This window comes from Indicator indicator, chromosome 1 (assembly GCF_027791375.1).
Source record: "Indicator indicator isolate 239-I01 chromosome 1, UM_Iind_1.1, whole genome shotgun sequence".
Lineage (NCBI taxonomy): Eukaryota > Metazoa > Chordata > Aves > Piciformes > Indicatoridae > Indicator > Indicator indicator.
Genome location: NC_072010.1, coordinates 23669591 through 23695139, shown reverse-complemented (window position 1 = coordinate 23695139; position 25549 = coordinate 23669591). Strand labels below are relative to the sequence as shown.

Here is a 25549-nt window from a genome sequence, read left to right as displayed (position 1 = left end):
AATGGAGCAGACCTGGTGTGGAGCTGCAGGCAGCAATAAGAGCTACCAGTTTGGCACTGTTGAGAGGCAGAGCATATGTTTGCTATAGGCAGCATTCAAGCAGGGCAGAATGAAGGTCATGTGGATATATGTTTAACTTATTGTCAAAAGTTTGAATATTGGTAAGCACCAGAGAAAATAAAGGCATAAGATATATCCTCCTTAATGCCATCTTGATCTTGTCTGGTCTGTTCTATAAAAAGTATTTTTATAACCTACTAGGCTGTAAAAGGATGTTTCTCCCTGATCTGTTTTCTCTCTGCTACCACCTGCTTCTGCTGTGTGCATCCCCATATCACAAGGCTGCCTTTAGCTGTGTGACCTGGCCTGTGTGCTGTATTGGGCGTCACACCCTGCTCTCTCTCCTGGTGTGGCTGTATCCCTCCTTCCCTGTTTCTTCAACTTGGTGTCACCAGACCCTCAGTGCAGCAAGTGGACAACCTTACTGAGCTGGCTTCCTCCCCCTTGGTCAATGCAATACTCTGCATTGCATTACTACGAATTGTAACGTTAAACTTTTTATTTCCAGAGGTTTATATCTGAGGGAATGTGAGGGACCTCACCCATTCTGAGTCAGAGGACAAGGGAAAGAAACTTATGCTCTTTTTCTGTGGTAAGGACCTAGACTCTGGGTCATGTAGAATTTAAAGGGACAGGCTCTGCTTCAGTCTTGAACTTAAAATACAAACCTGGCTGGTACAACAGCTTAGTTTAGAGAGTGTTGTTTACTACTGCTTTCTTGAATGGTTACTGGGAAAAGTTGGACCATGGATTTGCCTTGAAGTCATGCTGTGGTTTATTATTTGTATAAATAAATCAGTAAACTATGTAAATCTTAAGTTCTTTTGAGGACTAGAGAAAGGTTGTACTTTGGGAGACACTGTTTTAAGAAATCTTAAATTTGGAGTGCTAACTCTACCATAAATCCCAAAGCAACATGTTAAATTTAATGAAAAAAATACAAACTGGCATGTCAATGTTAGAGAACTTTGAAAAAAAATTTAAATAGGATGAGGCTCTTGACTTTGTCTTTTGTAGAGCTATCATTCAACCGTATCATAATCTCATTAGGGTGAGGGCTCTTGAAAGTGCTAAGTGCAGATTTCACTGATGCTGGTTGGCAAATTTAGGCACGTATGTAATACAGCAGTATGAAAAGCAATTTAATGCCTCGTTCATTTGTGATTCATGGGTAGATGGCTACTAATATATTGTGGTGATCTACAGATTAAAGTTTGGTTTGCTATGTTCTGCGTGAGCAGGACATTTAATTTTCTTGCATTAGTTGAACAGGATTGGGACCAAAGGCAGCAAAGAAGTTGCGATGTTATGATTCATGATCTCAAACCTTAGTCTGGTAAAGAGGTACTGCAGAGAGGCTGGATGGGAAGGGGAGGTGAAGAGACACAATTCAGTTATGAGTTAAAAAAAAACAAACCACAAAACTAAAGTGTCACAGTCTGCATTTATTCTACAAGAAGTAAAACTAGTTTTTCTGATGGTTATGTTCTCTTTTAGGTTTCGGAGTGAAGATGAATTTAGCAGAGATTTGCGATAATGCCAAAAAAGGAAGAGAATATGCACTCCTTGGGAATTACGACTCTTCTATGGTATATTACCAAGGTGTCATCCAGCAAATCCAAAGACATTGCCAGTCAATCAGAGATCCAGCAATTAAGGGCAAATGGCAACAGGTAGGGTAAAATAAGGTTGCCTTTATTCTATTATTTGATATTTAAAAAAACCCGCTATACTCCCCCAAACTTTTAGATGTAAAGGAGGTATATTTCAGTAAAGTTTACATCTATTTTTAAATATTTTGTTGATATTTATGAGAAAGTAACTTTTGTGGAATGTTCAGAAGGGATTCTTTTAGAATCATAGAATCATAGAATCAGTCAGGGTTGGAAGGGACCACAAGGATCATCTAGTTCCAACCCCCATGCCACGGCCAGGGACACCTCACACTACATCAGGCTGCCCAGAGCCTCATCCAGCCTGGCCTTAAACACCTCCAGGGATGGGGCCTCAACCACCTCCCTGGACAACCCATTCCAGGCTCTCACCACTCTCATGGGGAAGAACTTCTTCCTCACGTCCAGTCTGAATCTCCCCACTTCCAGCTTTATTCCATTCCCCCTAGTCCTATCACTTCCTGATAGCCTAAAAAGTCCCTCCCCAGCTTCCTTGTAGGCCCCCTTCAGATATTGAAAGGCCACAATAAGGTCACCTTGGAGCCTTCTCTTCTCCAGACTGAACAGCCCCAACTCTTTCAGTCTGTCCTCATAGGAGAGGTGCTCCAGCCCTCTGCTCATCCTGGTGGCCCTTCTCTGGACACCTTCCAGCATGTCCATATATCCCTCTTGTAATAGGGGCTCCAGAACTGGACACAGTACTCCAGGTGGGGTCTCACCAGAGCTGAGCAGAGGGAGAGAATCACCTCCCTTGACCTTTTGTTCTGATAGAATAATTTTCTTTGGTTGTTTTCACCGGTCTTTTTGTGTGTGATTGAATACTTTGGAAAACTGAGGAATCATAGAATTGTTAGGGTTGGAAGGGACCTCAAGGATCATCTAGTTCCAGGCCCTTGCCATGGGCAGGGACACCTCACACTAGATCAGGTTGCGCAGAGCCACATCCAGCCTGGCCTTAAAAACCTCCAGGGATGGGGCTTCTACCACCTCCCTGGGCAACCTGTTCCAGAGTCTCACCACCCTCATGGTGAAAAACTTCTTTCTGACATCCAATCTGAATCTACCCATTTCTATTTTTTTTCCATTCCCTGTAGTCCTATCACTACCTGACACCCTAAGAAGTCCCTCCCCAGCTTTCTTGTAGGCCCCCTTAAGACAGTGGAAGGCCCCAATAAGGTGTCCTGGGAGCCTTCTCTTCTCCAGACTGAATAGCCCAAACTCTCTCAGTCTGTCTTCATAGAAGAGGTGCTCCAGCTCTCTGATTATCCTCGTTGTGTAGTAAACTAAGGTGTGAGGGGATGGGGTGGTATCACTGGAATGGCTGTCTGAGTGACAGTTAACTGTCATGCTACAGTGTTTCTAAAACTCCAGTGTTCTTAGTCTGATTCTTGCACACAGGAATCTCCCTGTTGAGCTAGAGTGCTCCTGGAGGCAAAAAGTAATCCACAGGTGAAATGTAAGAACCTTCAGTTAGCAATTTCAGTATTTAAATCTTTATTAAATCTTTTGTGATCACATTTTTCATTGTACAAAGTGTGTTCCATACAAAAAAAAAAGGAGGATAAACATATAAAAGCGTATTCTAGAATAAAGAATTCATGTTGCTTAAACATTATGTTTGGTGGGAAAGTCATAGCTCCTGTAAAAGATATAATTTTGCAGTAAGTAGCTAAAGAGATGATTTCAAGAAGAGTTTTTCCTTTTTATTGCATCAGGTGCTTTGGTTAGAGTTCTGTGTTTGAGACAACTTGACACTGACATAGAGTATTTTGTGTACTGAGAGACAGCTACAACACTGTTAGCAGTTATTTTCCAATGACAGTACTATTCATAGATGTTTTTCATAGAACTGTAGAAGTCTGTCTGCTTATTAAGAGCTTGTCTGTAAAGCATGAACATGTCCAAGCAGCAGTGGTAATGCCTAGCTTTCCTGGTGATGTAATACACTGAATGTTGTATAGGAGATATTCACATTCAAGTATCTTCCTCACCACAGGATGTGCTGAATCAAGGTATTCATGCCCCATGTGTGTCCATAGTTCCTGCTGAACTTGTAGCTGACATAAAGATAGACCATGAGGCTTTTTCCTTTTCTCCAGCTGCATCGCTGCATTGCCTTCAATGCAAGTTTGTGTTTCCTCCAAGGACATTGATTCCTTTTAACAGATCTTACCTTGTTAATTCACGTCTCATGATGTTGTGTGTTGTTTGAACTGCTGCAGAGAGAGGCCCATGCACCATGGAAGGTGTGATGTACATTGGAGACAAACCTCAAGTAAATGAGGACCATTGACTTGGTTTCCAGGATTATTTCCTGGGGAAAGCAGCTGGCTCTTTAGCAAAGGATCTGAAGTTTGCACCTTCTTAGAAATTATTCCTTTTAGTTTACCACGAGTCTCCTTACTTCAACCAGAATGGCCTCTGACAGTGCCCCATAAATACTTCATAGAGAACCACCCCCAGAAAGATCAACAGCAGGTGGGGTCACATCTGCCATGCTCTGCACTTGTGTTAATTCTGAAATTTCCCAACACAGTGGTGGCAGCTGAGCTGTGTCAGGATATCACTTTGCTGGTGTCAGTCTCAGCTTGGGGACAAACAAGAAATAAGAAATGTAATTGAAAAAAAGTCAGAAGTGTTTCATCCTCAGGCTTATTGCCTTCTCATTCAATTGTGGCACTGCCACTGGGAACAAAATAATATAGCCCTGAGAGCAAATGATGCAGCCCTGGAATCAGTACCTTTTCCATACCTTCACCTGAGTGGTTTGGTGTGACCTGCCAAGATGGACCTGCTCTGCTACCCACCCTTGATAGATAATTGTTATGCTTTCTCACTTCTTCAGACAGACTAAGAGGGAGTATGATGATCTGGATGTTAGCACTGCTTTCCAGTCCAAAGAGCAGCTACATCCAAACTGTCAGCCACATTCAATAGCTTTCTGACAGCCTGTTCTGAAAGAAAAATTAAACCAAAACATTGCATCACAAGAAACACTTGTTCACAATGTTAAAATAATATTTAGATACTCTTTTATAGCTCATACTCGTGAAAGAGTTATGCCATACACACTGTAAGTTTAGCAAACCTGAGGTCTAACCCACTTGGTACTAATAATGTGCAGAATCAAAAGATTCCTGTACCTGCATACTTCTTGCAAAAGGCACAAGAAGCAAAGCAACCCTTAGGTCATAGTTCAGGGGATGAATGCAATTAATTTTTGTTTGAAATTCTGTCTCCTGACACATGGAACTAGCCCTTTCTTTAGGTTCTTCAGTTTCTCCATCCTCTGAGGAATATGAAGAGGATAAAACCACTGGCACCTTTTGGAGGGGAGTTTATCTCTAGCACACACTGGGCAGGGAGAGCTTTCACTGTTGGGAGAGGTCCCCAGCATGAATGCCCATGTATATAAGTGCTTGAAGGAGAGGATTGTTACTTAAACTAGTTCTTTGAGATGTGCTGTCTGCATGCACATTCACAATCTTGAACCTCCTGAAGGATTCCTGAGACAGCGACGCTGAGGGGATGTGGCAGCACGAAGCATGCCCTTCCTTTCTGTATGTTTGTGTTCAGTGCACAAACTGGGTGTTTGTTCTGCTTTTACTTCTGAGGTAGTGAACTCAGTTTAAGTGTTTGTGTACACGTTCCCTCGTAAAATAGGAATGTTCATACAACTAACATCTCAAAGAATAGTTCCAGCCGTGATGCTGCAGCTGACCAACTCATACTGGTTACATGAACCATTGTTCTCCCTATCTGGTCACTACTCTGCAGTGGGTCCTCCATCCTGAGTAAATACCTCAGGATTTTCCCAGCTATTATTGAGCAATGGAAAGCAGAGGTAAACCATAGAATCATAGAATGGTCTGGGTTGGAAGGGACCTCCAAAGGTCATCTAGTCCACCCCCCTCTACAGTAAGCAGGGGCATCCTCAATGAGAAGTAGTTGGACTTGATGATCCTTGAGGTCTTTTCCAACCTTATTGATTCTGGGATTCTGTGAATTTTGGGTCAGACTCCCAAACACTCTTTTCTTAGGTGTCATTGTTTTAAAATTTCTACAGGTTGTTTTGGACAGTTATATTCTGTGCAAGTATTTGGTGGTTTTGATTTCATGTTGCACAATCGGACAGCTTCAACTTTGCAGCTGGGTACCCTGATTTCAAGGGTTTCTTGTGCTTGGTGCTGATGGGAGGAGGAACGTGAATATGTATCACCTACTCCCTTTGGAACAACTGACTGGCTCAGTTCCACTTGATGCAATACTGCTTCTGGAACTTCACAATCAGCACTGACTCGGGGAGAGGGACTGTGTTATTAGTCTGGCACAACCTGCAGAACTTTGAAAGGTCAGAAGATATATCCTGAAGGGTCCACCAAAGCAGTGGTGTGACATCATAAGAATTCCTCTAATCTTTTGGAAAATTCATTGTCATTGATTGTCTGATAACTGGATTGGCTTGGGGATATCAAAAGTGACCTGCTATTGAGACCTTTATTTGTTTTGCATACAGGCAGCTGTAACTTGCTCATGTGTGGCTGAGTGTAGCTCCGTTTTTATTCTCACTCCTAGGCCACGGAGCTCATTTGAAAAAGTTACTACATTGTTGTGCTTTGAGGTTTGTCAGACATGTAGGCATATTCATCTATGTAAATACAGGCTGGGACTAGAAAGATTCAAAATCAGGAGCATCTCAGGGTTTTTTTTCCCCTATTTTAACAATAACAACAAAAGATAGGTTTACCCCCATGACCGCTGCTGTGAACTCTACTTGTGTTGACATTCCCCCTGCTTATTCTGAGAGAGTTTCTTGGCTTCAGCAGTCTTTTTACTAGACAGCTGGCTTGTAGGAAAGAGCTGCTCCAGTGACAGTTCAGCAGCTGCAGGATGACAGCAGAGCGTGCCCCTGGGAGATAGTCCTGGCTTACAACAAGGCCAGCGGCTGTCGAGCAAAACCTGCTGTGTGTTACAACCCTGTGCTCTGTGTTGCACAATATCTGAGAGCACAGGAGTCTCAGCTGGAGCTGGGGCAGGAGTTTAATGCTTCCCAGAGCACTGGGAGCAGCCTGCAAGGCACCTTTACTGACCATGGTCCCTGGAGCAGGTGATTAGGTGTACCATATTCTTGCTTAAAGAAGGATGATTTTTACTTTTATTTATTATTTTAAATACATCTCAGTCAATATGTGCTTGCGTTGGTTTTGCTCCATGCCTGTTTTATTAACACTTCATGAGTAACTAAGGAATATTCTGCAGGTAGCTCACGAAGAACCATGATTGCAGCAGCTACACTTTCACTCCATGGGATCAAATTGGGGTACAGGATGTCTGTTCTGGGTATGGTTTAAGGAATTTTTATTTTCACTTTTTGAAAAATGGAGCCTGTTGGATAACTAACAGTAATTGCAGGTGGTAATTTCAGGTTTGGAAAATACTTTTATAGGAACTTGATTTTGTTCCAGCATGATATAAATTAAAAACCCCACCTTATGTTATTTGTATTTACCAAGGTACAAATACCCATACTTACTGCTATGGGAAGTTTAAGCTTTAGCACAGCAAATAAAAGCTGATCATGCCAATGGTACAGCAGTTGGCAGGTTGTAAAATACAGTGGAAGCCCCTGAAATGGTTTTTGGGACTACCACTAAGAAAGAGTGAACACAGCTCTTGGTTACTGTTTTATACTCAGATGCTAGGATGTGTTCTCTGCTTGGTTAAATCCTTAAGGCTGAAATGTCAAAACAAAGCTGTAGGCCCACCTCTTGGGCTGAAAGGTTTTTCATTGGGCTTTCTAACATCACCCAGTGGCCATGATGCTGCTTTTGTGGAGGCAGTGATGTGGCCTGTAGGAGTGTCTAGTGTAACAGCGTGTTGCTCTAGGGATCAGGCAGTTTCACAGAGTAACTGAATCCAGTTAAGATCCTGCCTTGACTAGAGAGGCCAAGCTCTTCCCCACCTAGTCTTCACTCAACCCACACCAGTTTTTCTCCCTCTTCTGCACTTTGCTATTCTTTGTCCTGGGATTCACCTGATCACAAGATAGTGATCAAGAGTGTCCGTCCTTTATTTTCTTTTTACCATCCTAGGCTAATTTTCTGCCATTTTACCAGGCTAGGTTACTGTATGGAAGTGCCAAAATTGAATCCAGGAGGAGAGTATGGTTGGAGTGAGTGAGGGAAAATGAGATCTTCCTGTTTGATAGTGGTGAGCTGCTAACTAGGCCTGTGCTATCTCCTGAAGCTACTTGAACATAAATAACCTAAAAGCTTTCTCCAGGTTCTCTACATCCTGAGCTGGAGCCCCCAAGAAGGCTTCAGCACCCAAGGGAAGAGTGTGACACAGAGGCAAAGAGACTGAGTGAATCTAGACCAGTGATACTCCTTTTTTACAGCCTTCAAGGTTACTTCAGAGTAACATTGATCACTCAAAGACACTGCTCAAAGACCTCTATAATTATGGCACAACCCTTCTTGGCTCACATATGGGTTATTTGTTGCTCAGCTGCACTTGTTTCATGTGTCTTGGTTTCTTTAAGGCCTCCAGGAATTTATTAGCTGGTTTTCCTTTGTGGTCCTGTTGTTTTTCATTGGTTGGTTTGTCAGGTACTGATAAAGCAATAAAGGTGTATGTTGCAGTTGGGACTGCTCAGGTCTGGATAAGAGATGGCCAGCAGTTTTTAGTCTGTTTCCAGCTTCCAAGCCATAAAAGGCTCACTTTCAGTTTTCAGATACCATCCTCCTTGCTGGTCCAGAAAGCTGAATGACAGCACTTCTAGCCCTCAGTGCTAGCCAGTTGTTTTCCACCAACTTTTCTGCATGCTCCAGAGCACTGGAATAGGAAGTGGACATCTCTTGTGGAACGGTGCCCTGAAGGATTTATGCTGTATCATTCCTTTGTGCCTCACAGTTGGATTTATTTTTTGAAAGGAGAGATACTTGTTAGTTTGAAGGAATCAGTAATCAATCACATTTGTAACTCGGCTGGAAGTTCTTACACTCTGAGATGTGTCTGCTAATTGTGTGATGAGAAAACAAAGAAAGCAAAGCCAGGACATGGGGTGGGAGTCATGTCAAGCACTGACTGTCTTTACCAGAGCAATCCTGCCTGAGCTGGATGTCCTGTGTCTTTGAAAAGATGCAGCTACTCCATCTGGAACAAACAAGAAGGCTGCTTTGCCCTGTGAGAGGATCGAGTTCTTCCTGTACCTAAGGCTTCTTTCGCACAGACACATGCCAAGCTCCTGGTGAAGTAAATGTGGTGCTGCAAAAGCTGTGCAGGGCCTTGGGGATTTACCCTTTGTCTCTGTCCTTGTTGATACCTTGCTGACAGCAGTCATATATATTCTTATTCTTAAACAAGGTTTAAGTCTTAAGCCAGAAAATAGTTTCTCTGTGCAGCTGAAATCTATTTTTGTCCTCGTGGTGAGAAAATTCCTGGAAAATAATACAGAGCAGAACAAAACCTTGCTGTGGGGTGTACCTGGTAGTATTTTAGAATTGCAGCATCCAGAAAGAGGTGTGATGTATGCTTGTTACTGAGTGCTGACCATTTAATCACTCAATCTTTTATACACCATTCTCAGAAAATGGTTATGTCAGATAGAGTCTTCTGTCTTGAAGTTGCCCCACCAAAAGTGGGGGATTGCTGCTGTTTTGAATATATAGAGCAGAGTGGGTAAGGAAAGGTGATGTTTTGAGAGGGAAAATGAGAGTGTAAGAGAGAAACGTGAGGAGCAGGTGAAAATCAGTCTGGAAGAGGCATTATTCTGAATGTGTGCTGACAAGACCTTGCACCCTGCATGTATCCATCATGGTTCCTTTCCAAGCACACTAGGAAATAGGAATATATCAGGCTAGCGGCCACAGCTTTTCACCAGTAAGCACCATCAGGAAGAGCAATCATGATGTGATGCTGTTTAGTAAGTAGTTTCTGATCTGCTGTTACCTTCCAGTATTTGAAGGGAGACTACAGGGTAGCTGGAGAGGGACTTTTTACAAAGGCCTGTAGTGACAGGATGAGGAATGAGCTGTTACTAGAGGAAGATAGATTTAGATTAGACATTAGGAAGATACTCTTCACCATGAGGGTGGTGAAGCACTGGAACAGGTTGCCTAGAGAATTGTGGAGGCTGCAATCCCAGAAATGTTCAAACCCAGGTTGGATGGGGCCTTGAACAACCTGGTTTAGGAGGAGGTGTCCCTAGCCATGGTAGTGGAGATTGGATCTTTAAGTTCCCTTCCAACCCAAACCATTCTATGCTTTAATTCCATATCCAGTGGAAAGCCTGGATATGCAGACTTCCATTCTCCTGATTGTCTTGATTACCCAGTCTCTGCTCAGGATATGCACAGCAAAGAGTCTGGGTTTCGGGCAAAATCACTGATATCTGTTGATACTGCCCCGAGTTGCCTTTCTCTGTTTGCCACACAGTGATGCCTGGTTGCAGCATCCCTAGGCAATATTTTTCCCATCTCTTTTTCACGTGGATGCATTACATGAGCATGGCTGGGGGCCCGGTGTCTTTCCTTGGCTTTCTTGTGAGCTGTCTTCGTATCCTGGCTTTTTGATTAAGCCTTGCAATGCATGCTAGTTGTAGCCTCACTCAGTAGTGTGCCTCGTGGCAGTCTGCAAATATCCTCACCATAGTGTTTCTTCGTGAGAGCTGTTAAAGTCTATGCACCTCTCCAGTGGGCAGAAAGGTCCAAGAAGTCTCTGCAGCTCCAGCTACAGTCTGTAACTGCAAGATTCACACTGCCCTAAGGTAATCTTAGCTGCAGAGTGCCCATACTTATTTCCAGCTATGCACAGCAATCTATGAATTAGTTTTAGCTGTGCACCAGCACTTCAGTGGTGATGTCTGGGTTGTTACGACCCTCAAGCAGGTAAAAACCGGAGTAAGCGTGGAGGTTGATCCTGCAGGATGGAAAGCATCACTGAGTGACAGGTGGTAGGCTGGTAAGATGCAGTACAAGTGCTCTCAGGTGAATGCTAGCACATTTTAAGTTACTGCACTGAAAGCTTTTGCTCATGAGCAAACAAAGCAGTTTTTGGCTGCTGGTGTGTACTGAAAAATGGTGACCTTGCCATACAATACTTGAGCTTGCAACAAGCCATATCACTTAAAACTTAGGAAATTTCTACACAGCTTTTATTTTTCCAAAGGAACAAAGGTAAGATACATAATCTTGAAATTGTCACAGAGTAGTTCTAGTTCCCTGAGTAGTGACAATAGAATTGAGCTGCATAATTCTGCAACATGATTTCTTTTTGAGACTCAATTTCCTCTCCTTTTTATTTTGCTTACTTATCATTTGAACTTATGCCATAAAGTATTGAAGTTCCCATTTTCTGTTCTAATCTTTGCAATCCACCAAAGAATTGATTTATGCTTTGACTGTATGATGATGTTACACCCCTCATAAAGTTAATTTTGTAATATTATATTTGAATGGTCTTACCAGTTTTATAAATAGAAAGAACCTTGGAGACTGTATTTGGAGAAGTTTTTCTATGCCAGAATAGGAGCAAATATGTTAAAGATCTGCCAGCAGTACCCTTACTAGTATGAAAGCTTGTGCATGAGTGCATCCATGCCAACATGCACACATAAATCTAAGCATCAGCACATGTTATGGAGGAGTGATCCCTGTGTTAGCAATCATGTCAGGTCATGACTTTGACAGACAGGAAGATGAACTCAACAGATTCAATAGTTTAGGCTGTTGTTAAAGATCTCGTGTCAGCCTGACAGGTCTGGGGTTTGCGAATGGAGAGGCTTGGGAATCCTGGCTTTTGAGGGGATCGTATGTTTTGAAGTACTTTTCTGGTTTTGTTTGTTTGTTTAAGTTCGAATTGTAACAACTTTTAATTACATAATTACTTGCTTCTTTAATTAAATAATAATGTATTTCTTCAGGTCCGACAAGAATTAGTTGAAGAATATGAACAGGTTAAGAGCATTGTCAGCACTTTAGAGAGTTTTAAAATGGACAGACCTGCAGAGATCCCTGTATCCTGTCAGGATGAGCCTTTCAGAGATCCTGCTGTTTGGCCCCCTCCTGTTCCAGCTGAACACAGGTAATGAGGACAAGCAGAGTGGGTGGAGTAAAGCTGGGTTGCTGTTATATTCTTCTTTTATAATGCATTTGTAACATAAAATCACATTTCTTTTACCCCTTAGTCATTTGTAATAAAGCATAAATATAATTAATTGGGGGAAAAAGTCATTAAACTGCAGTTCAGATTTATTGCTGAAGCTCTAAAGAAAGTCACTCCTTTATTCTGGTAGGAGTGTATCTAAGTGCCTGGAACTAGAAGAACTGGAGAGGTAAGGGCTTTTGGTGACACTTGCCATTCTCATGTGCAGGGAGAAAATTTTCCCATTTCATTGATTTAAGCAGTTGATTTCATTGATGGCTGAGGAGTCAGTAAGGAGCTGGAACTGGAAGATCTTGAAAGCACATGGTGGTTACTAGTCTCTTCCTAGCTACAAGTAATGTAATTTACATTTAATCCAGTGGTTAGTTTCTCTTCTGTAACTACTGTTAGGGTAACTTTAGTTAGCTACTGCTTGTGCATTTTCTGAAATCTCTTTTTTTCATCATAATAGAACTTGACACAGATTGCTGGAAACAACAAATCCAATTTAAAACCAAGAACAACACTTATCATGACAATGTGTTTCTATCATCATAATAGCAAAGAATTTTAATGTGTGTGTACTTGTACAAGCAAAGGAACAAAGATGAGAGATCTTGGTTAACAGAAAGAAATGACAAAGTTTATTTGCAAATTTATGTGCTTTATCAAACAAATGAATCTCTGCTTTCCAAAAACCCCTAAGGATGTAAGTATAAAATAATGTTAACACTGATTACTTTTCTGAGTGATAGAAATTATCATCTGAATTTTTGTGGTAATATTATGTGAAGTGCAAGATGTATATATTCTTACATCTTTGTTAGAGGTAAAGGCCCAATAGTTCATTCACTTTTTTATGATGAATTTAAATATTGTGCAAATAAATACAGAAAATTAGCCACTCTTTTATGCTGTTAAGTATGATGAAAATGTATACAAAGCAGAGTGTAGCAGTTGTACACAGAAGTGTGTTTAAGCCATATTCCAGGAAAGTGCTGCTGGAGTTCGCAAATGTTGAGTTATTCAGACCAAGAATCAGTAGATGATTTAATAGTTGGGTGACACTCCTGGCCATTTATTTTTAGTTCTATGTTTCAAATCCAATCCCTAAAGCGAAATGCCTGTGACTCCTCGTATAAAACCAAATTCTTTATCCTTGTGGCACTGCTGTGTTCTCTGACATTGTGGGTGATGCACACAAGTTTAGGGAGTTGCAGTTTGGCTCTACTTGTTTTTGCTTTCTAGGCAATTTCTACATTTCAATGTTTTTACACAGGGAGGTGAAATCAGAGGTAGGAGGATTGTTTTAAAGTTCTCCCTCCTTTGTTTTGGTACTTGTCAAAGATATTGGCCAGCTTGTGGTTCTTTCTTTGTTTTGGTGGGGGTTTTGTTGGGGGAGGGGGGTTTGGTGGTTTTGTTTGTTTGTTTGTTTGTTTTAAAACCAGGATTGTGATCTGGTTGAGTAGAACTTGTGCATATGAATGTAGCCTGATAAAATCCTCTGGTGTGGAGTCAGGGGCAACTACAACATAAATAGTTTCTTCATTTGTTACATGTGGTTTGTTATAAGATTAGTTAAGAGTACTGATCTAATAGTATTATTAATTTTCTTTTTTTTCCACTTTTGAAACATTTTTCCTTTTGTATTTTTTGTCTTAACTTTAGGCATCACAAAGAACTAGAATATGTTGCAGATACAGAGAGAATAAGAAGGGCATGTCATCGTTAGTAATTATGCACTGAGGGAATTAATGAAATCTTAGTGTCTTTCCTCCTTAATGGTGCTCTTTTTTTTTTGCTGTTTTTAGCATGGTTTTGTTGTGATTGCTTATTGTTAGGGCTCCACCTCAGATAAAACGTCCCAACCGAGAAGTAAAACCTTTGAGGAAAGAATCACCAGGGCTGCAGCCCCGTGGGCCTGCGGGCAGAGCACACGCATTGTCCAAGGGCGAGAAGTCTGCAGGCAGCCGCGAAAGGGAATCTAGAGCTAGAGGAAGAGATGACAAGGTAAGAAGTGGGAAAGAATGCGGAGAGGAGCTGTTATGAAGAAGTGGGAAAGAATACAGAGAGGTGCAGTTATGATGCAGCAGGTGGCAAAGGGAAGCATTCTTAGTTTATTTAATACAGTTAATAATAAAAAGCCACAATAATCCAGTGGAAAAAAAAAATGGTGCTTTCCTCTTGCCTGATGGACAAAGCCTGTATCATGGAGATACATAGTAGTAATGGCACCAAATTAGGGAGAATTCTCTCTCATTTATTCTGTCTTGTTTTTAAAAGGTTTTTTTTTGATAGGGAGGAAGCATGGTGGCCTGTTGCTAGGGAGTTTTCATTATCTCAGGCTATGGGCTTAGACTAATCTGTCAGTGTCAATCATGTGTAAAGTCCCTTCTCCTTCCCACTGTTTCTGTTTCATTTTAAAGGAATCTGATTCCATTCTGTTGTAAAGATTGTTTGTAAAAAGTGCAAAAGTGAGACCAATGCCCTGTTCTAGACTTTTGAGCGTTATGGATGGAGTTCCGCAGTGTCATTGCCTCTTGTAGTTGTGCCTAGAAGTCCAGAACGGTTCTGTAAGTGAACTCATGCTAGGTAAATCTGTGCCAAATTAACTGAAGTTATATATTTGAAAATCACGTCAGGGAGATGTAATAAAAGTAAACTCTTAGCAACTTTAATTTTCTTTATGAAAAGGGCTTTGTGTTTATTATAGTATTTAGGAAGATGCTTCTTGGAAAGTGTTTGTTTTAAAAATAAAAACAGCAAAATAAATCAGAGTAAGTTGGGAATTCTTTCCTCTGAAGACCTATGAAAAGAAGCAGTGCTAAAATGAAAGAAAAATAAAAATAATGATTCCCTATCAAGTAGTGATATCAAAGGCAGGACTGTTTTTGTGGTGGAAAAATGTCTGTATGCACATTGCTATTTCTGAAAAATTTGTATTTTTAAATTGAACTGTGGAGTCAGTGCCAGGAACCCAAGGAATTTGTGGTATAAGGGATACAATTCAGAAGTGTACTGAAGTGGCTTTACTTTTATGACAGAGATATGAGAAGCCCATTCCTATAGAGGCACACAGTATACAGATCTTGAGAGATGACTAAGAATACTTTGGCTAGTTTTCTTCCAAATGAATTTAGTTAGCCACTTTGTGGCCTCTCTGTTAGAGGTTGCTTCTTCATAGTGCAGAAAGAACTCAAGATAGGTTTTTCACATCATGAATTGCTTTCCTGATGCACCGGAAAAGTATTAAGCAATCCCAGCCCTATTACCATCAATAGGTAGGGCCAAGCACATTTTCAGCAGTGCCACTGAGTGACTGCACAGATCAAGTTTAATCATTTTAGAAATCTCTCTATGCTGGATCAGTAAGATTAAAAATAACAAGTGTGCATCCTGCAAGATAAAAAAACCTTGTGAAGATCTGTGAAACTATTTACAGCTCTGATATCTACACAGGGAATTGGAGTCATGGTGTGTGACAGGTTCACCAGTTGTGCTTGTATAAGGCAGCCTTCAAAGTCTTAGTGCTAATGAGAGTGAACTCTGCTCTCAAAGCTCTCCGGCGATGAGCATTATAGGGCTTTATTATAAGCAGCCCACAACAACATGACTTGTACAATACTTGTCTCTGGGAGTAATGAGATTAACAACACTACTGCTGTCAGACAGAGGAATAGTCATGAAGGTGTTCCATTTAATGTGGTAGTACATTTTAAACACTACTCTTATCTGAATAAATAGATCACATTTAGTTACCAAAAAATGAGACAAACCAGAAAGTTCAAATTAAGTACCCAGGTGTCTCTTTCAGAGTAGATGTGTCAGCTCTAGGATGCTTGAATCAGGCTACTAAGAACATGTAATGAACTTGGATGCTGTATCCATTTCCCAAGATGTTGGTTGCAGTGTCATAAGTTGTATGATGTCCTGGCTACAATATCACAATGTAATCTGCATATTTATTTGTGATATTCTTTAACGTCCCTTCCAACCCAAACCATTCTATGATCTTATAAAGGTATAAATAAAGGTAGAGTATGTATGCTTCAGAAGTGTTTTGCCTCACTTGAGTCAAATGCCTTCTTTCACTGTTTCTCCTCCCCCAGACCATATAATCTTTTTATTCTGACAGTAACTGTCTTGGGATAAGGAGTTTTAACCTGACTGTGCCTGTAAAATGACCTTTTGTAGTGCTATATAAAATAATCTTGAACTGCAAGCCACCGGATGATGTTTATCCACTAAACCCTTATGTTTATGTGTTGCTTTTTCTGAAATACTGCTTTCAACTGCTTTTTCCTCCTTAGTTCCACTGGAAATTATTAGGCTTGGTCTCAGGGAACCTTCTACCAAATCATTTCCAAGAATTTTGCCTTCTGTTCAATAGTTCAACTTAAAGAGGCAGCATGAATGCTACTTGGTTTAGGAATTACATGATACTATATGTAAGCAGTAGAACACCTTTTCAGGAGTACTTTTTAGATTATTTCAGATTGTCAGTGGATGAGGATGGGGCATATTACAAAGGATATCAAATAGCCATGGATTGTGCTGCCCTATCAGTGAAGTGAATATTAAAATCAATGAAAAAAATGTAATGTTTTTTTCCTTGATTATTCTGATGTGCATCATCAGATGTGAGATGAGGTATTTGTATTTATGTGGAAGCATAGACCTCCATGCATTGTGACTAGAAGGCTGCATAATCTTAATCTAAGAATGCTGAAAGGTGAAATTGCAGGGTTAGGAGCAGAGATTTCCATTAAAACTTATGGGTCTGTGGTAGTCCCATGTGAATGTTAATGAGTAGTACTGAAAGAAAATATATCAGTCAACAGGTAAATCATTTATGGACTTCCTCAAGACAGATTCTTGTCTTCTATTTAAATTAGTGAACTTGACACAAAAAAGAAAAGAGGCATGTGCTAATTTGCTGATGACACTGAGCTGGGAAGCACCATCACCAAAAGAGGAGAATGAGGCTGCTGTACAGGAGGGATTGGATGATTCTATGCCGGAATCATCAGGCTGGGTGGGATAATGTTCAATGGTGCAGACATGTATTTGGAGACAAGAATTTCTTCTAGAGGCTGGGAAATCAGGTGTGGAGAAGAAAGACTTAGAAGAGAGATATATCACAGAATCAAAGAATGTTAGGGGTTGGAAGGAACCTCCAGAGATCAAGTCCAACCCGCTTGCCAAAGCAAGACAACCTAGGGCAGGCTGCACAGGAACACATCCAGGCAGGTTTTGAAACTCTCCAGAGAAGGAGGCTCCAAAACCTCTCTGGGAAGCCCGTTCCAGTGATGCATCACCCTCATTGTAAGGAAGTGTCTCCTCATGTTGAGGTGGCACCTCCTGTGTCCTAGCTTGTACCTGTTGTTCCTTGTCCTATCACTGGGCACCACCAGAAAGAGACTGGCACCTTCATCTTGACACCACCCCTCAGACATTTATAGATGTTGACAAGATCCCAGCTGCAGTTCTCTGAGTCCTTCTTCATAGGAGAGATGTTCAAGTCCCTCGATCATCCTCACAGCTCTCTGTTGGACTCTCTCTAGCAGATCCTTGTCTCTCTTGAAATGGGGAGCCCAGAACTGGACACAGTGTTCCAGGTGTAGCCTCATCAGGGCAGAGTAGAGGGGAAGGAGAACCTCCTTAGACCTGCTGGACACACTTTTCTTAATGCACCCCAGGATACCATTGGCCCTCTTGACCACAAGGGCACATTGCTGTCTCATGGATAACTTGCTAACTTGCTGTCCATCAGGACTCCAAGGTCTTTCTCCATGGAACTGCTTCCCAGCAGGATGACCCCTAGTCTCTGCTGGTGTCTGGTGTTATTCACCCTGAGATGCAGGACTCTTCATTTGTCCTTACTGAACTTAATTTGGTTCACCTTGGCCCAGCTCTCCAGCCTGTCCAGATCTCATTTAATGGCAGCACAGCCTTCCAGGGTGTCAGCCACCCCTCCATTTTTGTATTGTCAGAAACTGAATCATGTTGAACTTTAATTTGGCACATGACCCTTCCTGGCAGTGATGGGAAGGACTGGCTGCAAGAGCGAGGCACAGCCAGGTGCCACCTTTGGCTGTGGAAGCAAGGGGCAGAGAGTGCATTTGGCCATAGTTTGGTGTTTCTGTGTAGTGGGAAAAGTCTGCAGGAAAGCAAGATGCCATCACTTTCAGTTAACTAGTTCTGGTTATTGAGCCACCAATTCTACGTGATTGATCTGTTTGAGATTAAGGCAACAATTAACATAAATTAAAGCCTAGGCTTAGTTTGTTGAGATGTTGCTAGCAAAGAGATACCCATTATTAGGAGGCTGTGGTGAGACAGCAACATGACTATGTTGTATGTGTTTTTAACAGGCATGCTCAGGAAAGATATGTTAAAATTAGAAGAAATAATATTTGTTTAAAAAGGTTGTCCAAGTGAACAGGTAGTTGTGTTCAGTTTACGTTCCAAGAGGAGACTTAGCTTTGGTAAAAGATGGTAGAGAACGTCTGTGCTGCCAAGTTCATCAGGATGGTGGACCCATTGATGAGACAACTGCAGAAACTAATGCACAGTTAAGTACAGGTGTAGAAATAGATGAGTTTTGAAAATCAGGGGTTTGCTGCAGTGGAGTGGTGCAGGTCTGATAGCCCTTCCTGACTGAAACCCAGCAAAGTTTTTAAATATTTTAAAATCAGAGCTTGGTTGGCTGAGGAGAAGGTTAGGTGATGAGATTGCCAAGGGTAGGAACTCAGCCGTATACCTGCTTTTTAGCATACCCTGATGGAGAGAAGCCATCACAGCAGCCTTATTTAAAGCTGTTTTGGGAAAGTAATTCCACAAGAGATGAGGCTATGACTGGAAAATTAAGCTTATTCCTGCTGTGTGGATTCAGGTGACACTTTTAAAAATGATTTTTTTAAGTCGCTGCTCACTTGCTGACTGAGGATTGCATGTTGGAGCAGTTTGGGACCAACATAAATAACATTATTATATGTGTAAATATTTTAAATCTCAGGGTAATCCTAGAACTTAAAAAATGGAAGCATTCACTGTCACTAAAATGATAGCCAAGGTGATGCCAGCGGCCGCCCTTTTCCTTCTCTGTCACGGAACCGGAGGAATAACTTCTCCCGGGAAGCGTCAGACCCGTGGGCCCCGGCGGTTGGGGGTTCGGCCCCGGATGCAGCGTGCGGGAGGCGGCCGGGCGCAGGGAGCTGTCGCCGCCCCTCCCGCTGCCCACCGCGCTGCCGGCTGGCTCTACTGCCGCTCCGTGGCTGCCGCAGCCTGCCTTGCCGCTGGGCCTTTCTTTCCTCTTTTGCTTCGAGTTTTTTTTAATGCTTTTCTGAGCAGCGTCACAGCAGCGCCCGGTGTCATCTGCACTGCCCGGTGTCACCTGCACTGCCCGACCGGCGTGTTCTCCGCCGTTCTGCTGCAGCAAACGGGCTGCGTGCAGCTCTGCCCACCGCGTTCGGTGCGGCGATTGAGCAGCGGCCTCAGCCTCCGCCACAGTGCCTGCAGTCATCCGCCCGGCCCTCTCCTCTTTTTGAACTCTGCCTTAACTCTCTTTCACCCAGAAAAACAAACACACACACACACACACCCCCCCAAAAAAAAAACAAACCCCAAAACAAACAACAAACCAAAACCAAACCAGCAAAACATCCGATGTGGTTTTTAGTCGTGGAGAAAAATTATTTCACTAGGAAAACCAGTTCATTACAGAGAAACAGAAGTGTGTAACAGAGAGACAGCAAATACCTTTCATTTAATTGTATTTTTTCCCCTCCATCTTTCTTTCTTTTTTTTTTATGGTTACATTTGGATTCCATTTTCTTTCTTCTGAAACCTTCCCAATTCTACAGGGCTTTTTTCCTGTTTCGCTTTTATGCCAGACCATTACATTTTTGACACCAGCTTTTTGTCTAAACACGACTTTCAGCTTCTTTTCCATGGAAGAAAAAAAAAATTTAAAAAGGCAACCTGAACTGGCAATACTGAACAACACAACACCACTTGGAAGCAAATAAAAATAGTGGGAAAATAAACTGCTCCCTCACAGGCCTCGTGAGCAAAAGGCAAGGAGGAGGGGTGCAATCGCTACCTTTTTCCACTGTGAGGTTATTCGTGTGTCTCCAGCTGCCTCTCGGCCTGCCTTTGCCTAGCAGCTTTTGTCCTGCCAGCTGGAATTCTTTAACTTGCTGCTGATAATGTTTAGAAGCTGAGTTAAGAGTCCGAAAGTAGCTCCTCACTCGGTCTCCCTCCAGCTGCTTTTCAGGCACACGCTGCCGCTGGGCTGGGAGGAGAAGTGGTTTCCTTCTGTAGTGAGAGAGGAGGAGCAGAACCCTGATGCTTCAAAGGCGAAATGTTTCCTCACCCCGATAAGCTTAACGGCGCTGTGGAAGTATTAACCAGAAACTCTGTGCCCTTTGGGGGCAGAGGCAGTGTGAGGCTTGGTCGCAGAACGAGCATTGCCGTGCTGCAGAAATCATTGTCAGAATTCCCAGCAGTGTCTGGGTGACTGGGGAGCTTCTTTAGGGGTTTTGGTGCAGCCCTTAAATAAATATGACCTTTTAACTGCTTATGGAGCTGGCCAGTGAATGAGAGATGGGAAATAGTCTGCAGGTGAGGAAAAGAGAAATTGCTGGGCAGGAAGGCTTTCATTAAACAAGGAGAGAGAATCTGCTTGGGTTTCCTCCATCAAACTCAATGGGTGTAACAGCTTTTGTGTTCTTTTTCACTGATAATGCAACGCTGGTTCTTTAGCTGTGAAAGGTGTAGCGTCTTCAAAATATACTTTAGATGCTTTAGAATTAATGTAGCATTAAGTTGTGATGCAAGCCTGTTTTGTGAGGCTGCTTCTGCATTTGTGCTTTTGGTTGGCCAGGAAGTGTGTCACTTATCTCTAGCACTGTTAAGAGTGTCTGGTTTGCTGCTTTAAAACCACCAACCCCCCCACCCACTGTGGTATATAATGAGCTCTGATGGGGTTTTATCTCTGTGAGCTGCACCTATGAAGGAAATAAAGTGCTGTTCTAGAGGCAGCTGCAGGTGTTTGGGGACTTTTTATGAAGTGTTGTTTTTTCTGGCCATCATGGTCCTGAGATGGCTGCCTTGAAGCTTGATGTCTTCCTGTGGCTTCTACAGAGACGATCCAGCCAACATTGCTCCATATTGTTAGTAAAGGATGTGTTGAAAGTGTAATGTCCTTATAAGCCTCTATGACTTTCACTTCTAGGGAAAGAAAACACCCCAGGAAGTTGGCGATGGGGAAATTCCAAAATTTGATGGAGCGGGTTACGACAAAGACTTAGTTGAAGCTCTTGAAAGGGACATTGTATCAAGGAATCCAAGCATTCATTGGTAGGAGGATTTTTTCAATTCAAGTGGTTTTGCTAGCATGGGGAAGGAGAGAAATCCTTCTTCTGACTCTTAAAATAGGTAGCCATCATAATCTTCTGCAGATAAGCAAAATGAGGTCTTTTGGTTTTAACAGTTTATTAATTTGATTCCAGTTAAGCTTTTGTTGCTAACTGTTATTATGTGCAGTACATCAGTTACAGGTACTGCTGAAATGAAAGTACAGTCTAGAGAATATTAAAGATACTTCTTTGGTGTTCACATTGTCCAAAACAATTTTTCATTAAGCAGCTCTGGGTAACTTGAGTTGAAAATCTATTTTTTTCCCCCTACCTTCCAAAAGTGGATTCAGTTTTAGGTCACAGAATTAAAAGAGTGCTCTCATGAGGCTTCTACTGGCATGCTAAGTACTAAGTGAAAAGCTTTTCTATTTTTCTTGTATAAAAATAGAAGAAATACTGTTGTATGGGAATCTTATTCCAGTTTCTTCATCTTGCACAGGGATGACATAGCAGATTTGGAAGAAGCCAAGAAATTACTAAGAGAAGCTGTTGTTCTTCCAATGTGGATGCCTGATTTTTTCAGAGGGATCAGAAGACCTTGGAAGGTGGGAATTTATTTGGTGTTTTACTAAACGGCAAGCTGTAGTTATGTTGCTGTAATTCGTGTGGATTGCTGTAGCAGAAGGCTAAACAAGCAAATGGGACAGATCAGGAATTGGTTCATTAAATCCTCTCATAATGATTCATGTGGAATGCACTGAAAGAACAGCTGGAAGTGTGTGTGGGCTTTACAGTAAATAATATTTCTTTTGTATTTACTTAGTCATAGCTGGTTGACAAGCTAGTACTTTCTGCATATCAGCCTGTACATGTGAGTGAGCATACAGGGTATATTGACAGAAGCAGAACTGCTTAATAGACAGCTCTGCTTAGGATTGTGGTGGCCACTCTTCAGTGCTTTATGGAGGACAGCAGTGCTTGGACTGTTTTATACTGCATGTACCAGCTGTCTTTCAGACTGCAGGCTGGATGGTGCAGGGAGAGAGGGGAGTGATGATTTGGCTTTGCTGTTAGACTTGCAGCTGAGCATAGTTACTGCTGAAGTGGGAGAAATTTAAAGTGGAAGAAGGACATGGGTATCAGACAGAGCTGGTCTGGCTGATGGACCAGAGGTGAACTCAGTCTGGGCCTTGACTAGAACTAAAAATGAAGAGGAGGGAGGAGCTGGCTGAGCATTTCTATAAACAGAAAATAAAATTATCTTAGGGTTTTTTTGAGTCACATTAACACTTGTTTTAGGAGTAAGTAGTCACAACTGAAGGGCTTTCTGCTTACTGAGAAGGATTACTGGACAAAAGAGACTGTTGCAAGTTGTTATTCTGAGTCTGGGAGGCAATGGCATGTGTAAGGAGTGCTGTGCCACGTGAATGGTTTCCATGGCCTAGTGTGCTGGCTCAGCAGCATATGTCAGGTCTTGTGTAACCAGTGCTTGCCCAGTCTTTTCCTGCTTGGTTCTTTTACTTGTCTGGCTTGTATTGAGATCTGACCCTCAAAACTGTCCTTCAGCTGAAGCCAGTCGTAGATCCCCATTATTCTCCTTGTTTACAAAACAGAGCCTTGGAAGACTTGTGCCTACAGTCAGTAAAAAGGGGAAGTCAAAAAGAATGGGAGCTGGGAGGTTGCTGTTTGAGGACTGGTCATGATGGTTTTAATGAGTTTCAGGGGGCAGCCCAAACCTAGAGGCAGGCCAAATTCAGCATCAAGCTATACGGCCTTTGGGGTTTAGAGTACTTGTGGTCAATAGCAGTGCTTTGAGGTTAACCTTAAGGTTAACCAAGCTTGAACAAAGGCTAGATATCATGGATTTCAAAATGTAGGGTGAGATTTTTAGTCTTTTGAATAGGCTAAATCTTTCTCCTTTTGTCATAAAGGAAGTCGATCTGTACCCTTAAAACAGACTGCAGGGGCCTTTTTTGTCTCCAGTCTTCAACAACTTTTAAGGCAGTGAAGAGTTGCTGTGCTTTCTTCCCCACCTATCAACATGCCTAGAGGATGTAGTGGCCACCTGCCTGGAAGACCAGTATCTCAGCAGACTGCAGAGAACAGGAAGAGTGCCACTGGCCTTGTCTCCAAGTGTTGTGGCAGTGAATAAAGAAACAACAGGCTGATCTTTTCAAGAGTTACAGTCTCCATCTCTTTGTGTGAGATTATCTTTTCCTACTGAGCAGTGTTGCCTTTGAAAACTAGGTGGTAGCTGACGTGAAAAAAAGTAAATCCAAGATTGTTTCCTCTCTTCGGTCTGAAATGCAAATTGATTTCTGACGAGTCCATGAAGAGTCTTCATTGTTAGCCTTTTCCCTGGTGACTTGTGAAACTGTAACTCTCCTGAATTTATTTTTCACAAAGAACAGCATGTATTTTCCCTCCTGTTGACCTCTGACTGTGCTACAAGGATGATAAGTTCTGAAGGGAAGACTGTTTCTTGCAGTAATCAGCGTAGCAGCAGGCATTTGTTGAGCCTAGGCATTCAGGACAATAATTCAGGGAAAAGGCAGCCAAATCTGGTTTTGGATGTTCAGGCTCTCCTGAGAACAATTCCCAAGACAGCCCTCTCAGTTTGTGCCTGCATTCAGAGGGCAGTGCCTTGTATGAAGGAGCCAGCTGTCTTCCCTGATTCAACACAGGTGCTCTGTAGTTGCAGCCACAGTTTCTGAGTGGCCCCGGGCTTGCTCTTTCTTTTTCTCTGAACTGTTTTGTGCCAAGCAGGCCTGGTTACTCGCCGTGCTTCCCACTGCTCTGCTAGTGATTGTTACAACAACAAGAAGTAACCCTGCAGTGATTTCATCAAAACACTTACTCCCTGTGGTGCATTTCAGCTTCTTATTGGCATACTTTGGATTAACAGAGCCTTAGAGAAAGAATAAAGAAGTCTTTGTGTTTGTCAAGGATTTTAGCTTGCAAGTAAGTGGCAGCCTCCTAGTTTGCAGAGAGAAAGAGCAACCTGATCCTACGTGTTTCTGATTGCAACCATGCACATCTTGTTTTGCTGAGAGCTCAAGTTCTGGGTTTTTTTGTGTTGCTTAGGGGCTGGATATTTTTGTTTGGTTGTTTTTTAACTGATATTTCTATTGTCTTTATCCCCAGAGAGGTTATTTTTCCCTGGCTTTACAGCTGGTGTGCACCCATGTTATACACATATGTGCTGCTACCAGTATCACATGCAAGGTAACGCTCACTGGAGTAGCTACACAGGAGGTGCAAGTGATGGGTACAAGCTCTTTAGGAAGGATAGGCAGGGAAGGAGAGGAAGAGGTGTTGCCCTCTATGTCAGTGACCAGCTGGAATCAGTGGAGCTCCACCTGGGGAAGGATGATGAGCTGGTTGAGAGTGTATGGGTTAAAATTAAAGGCAAGACAGGGGAAGGAGATGTTACTGTAGGGGTCTGCTACAGGCCACCTGACCAGCAGAGCCAAGCAGATGAGGCCCTCCACAGGGAAAGAGAAGCAGCTTCCAGGTCACAAGCCCTGGTCCTCATGGGTGATTTCAACCACCCTGACATCTGCTGGAGGGACAACACAACAAGGCACCAGCAATCCAGGATGTTCCTGGATTGCATAGATGACAACTTCCTCCTCCAAATGGTAGAGGAACCAACAAGAAAAGGTGCTATGTTGGACCTTGTTCTCACCAACAGGGAAGGGCTGGTAACCAATGTGAGGCTCAGAGACAGCCTTGGCTGCAGTGACCATGAAGCAGTTGAATTTAAGATCCTCAGGGCAACCAGGAGGACATATTCTAAGCTTACAACCCTGGACTTTAGGCAGTGCAGACTTTGATCACTTCAGGGATCTGCTGGCCAAAGTGTCGTGGGACAAAGCCCTAGAGGGAAGAGGGGCCCAGGACAGCTGGTCAGTATTCAAGGACCACCTCCTCTGTGTCCAGCAGCAATGTATTCCAACAAAGAGAAAAGCAGGGAAGAATGCTAGGAGGCCTGCCTGGATGAGCAAGGAGCTGCTGGACACACTATCACTTAAAAGGAAGCTCTACAAGGAGTGGAGGAAAGGACAGCTGGAATGGGGGGTGTATAAGGAAGCTGCCCAAGCAGCAAGAGACCTGGTTAAGAAAGCCAAAGCACAGTTTGAATTGAATCTAGCCAGGGAGGTTAAAGGGAACACTAAGAATTTCTACAGGTGTATTAATGGTAAAAGGAAGACTAGGGAAGGTGTGGGCCCCCTCAGAAAGGAAACAGGAGAAATGGTCACAAGGGACCTGGAAAAGGCTGAGGTTCTCAATGACTTCTTCACCTCAGTC

At 42.5% G+C, this 25549-nt stretch overlaps 1 protein-coding gene across 1 annotated transcript in view; it reads left to right on the top strand.

Annotated features, from left to right (window-relative positions):
- Nucleotides 1–1571: 1571 nt before the first annotated feature.
- Nucleotides 1572–25549, top strand: part of KATNAL1 (katanin catalytic subunit A1 like 1) — a 34857-nt gene continuing 10879 nt past the window's right edge. The window contains exons 1-5 of the mRNA XM_054383904.1: nt 1572–1733; nt 11656–11816; nt 13718–13886; nt 21115–21239; nt 21738–21843. Coding sequence (XP_054239879.1) covers nt 1572–1733; nt 11656–11816; nt 13718–13886; nt 21115–21239; nt 21738–21843 — 723 coding nt within the window. The remainder of the gene's footprint in view (nt 1734–11655; nt 11817–13717; nt 13887–21114; nt 21240–21737; nt 21844–25549) is intronic.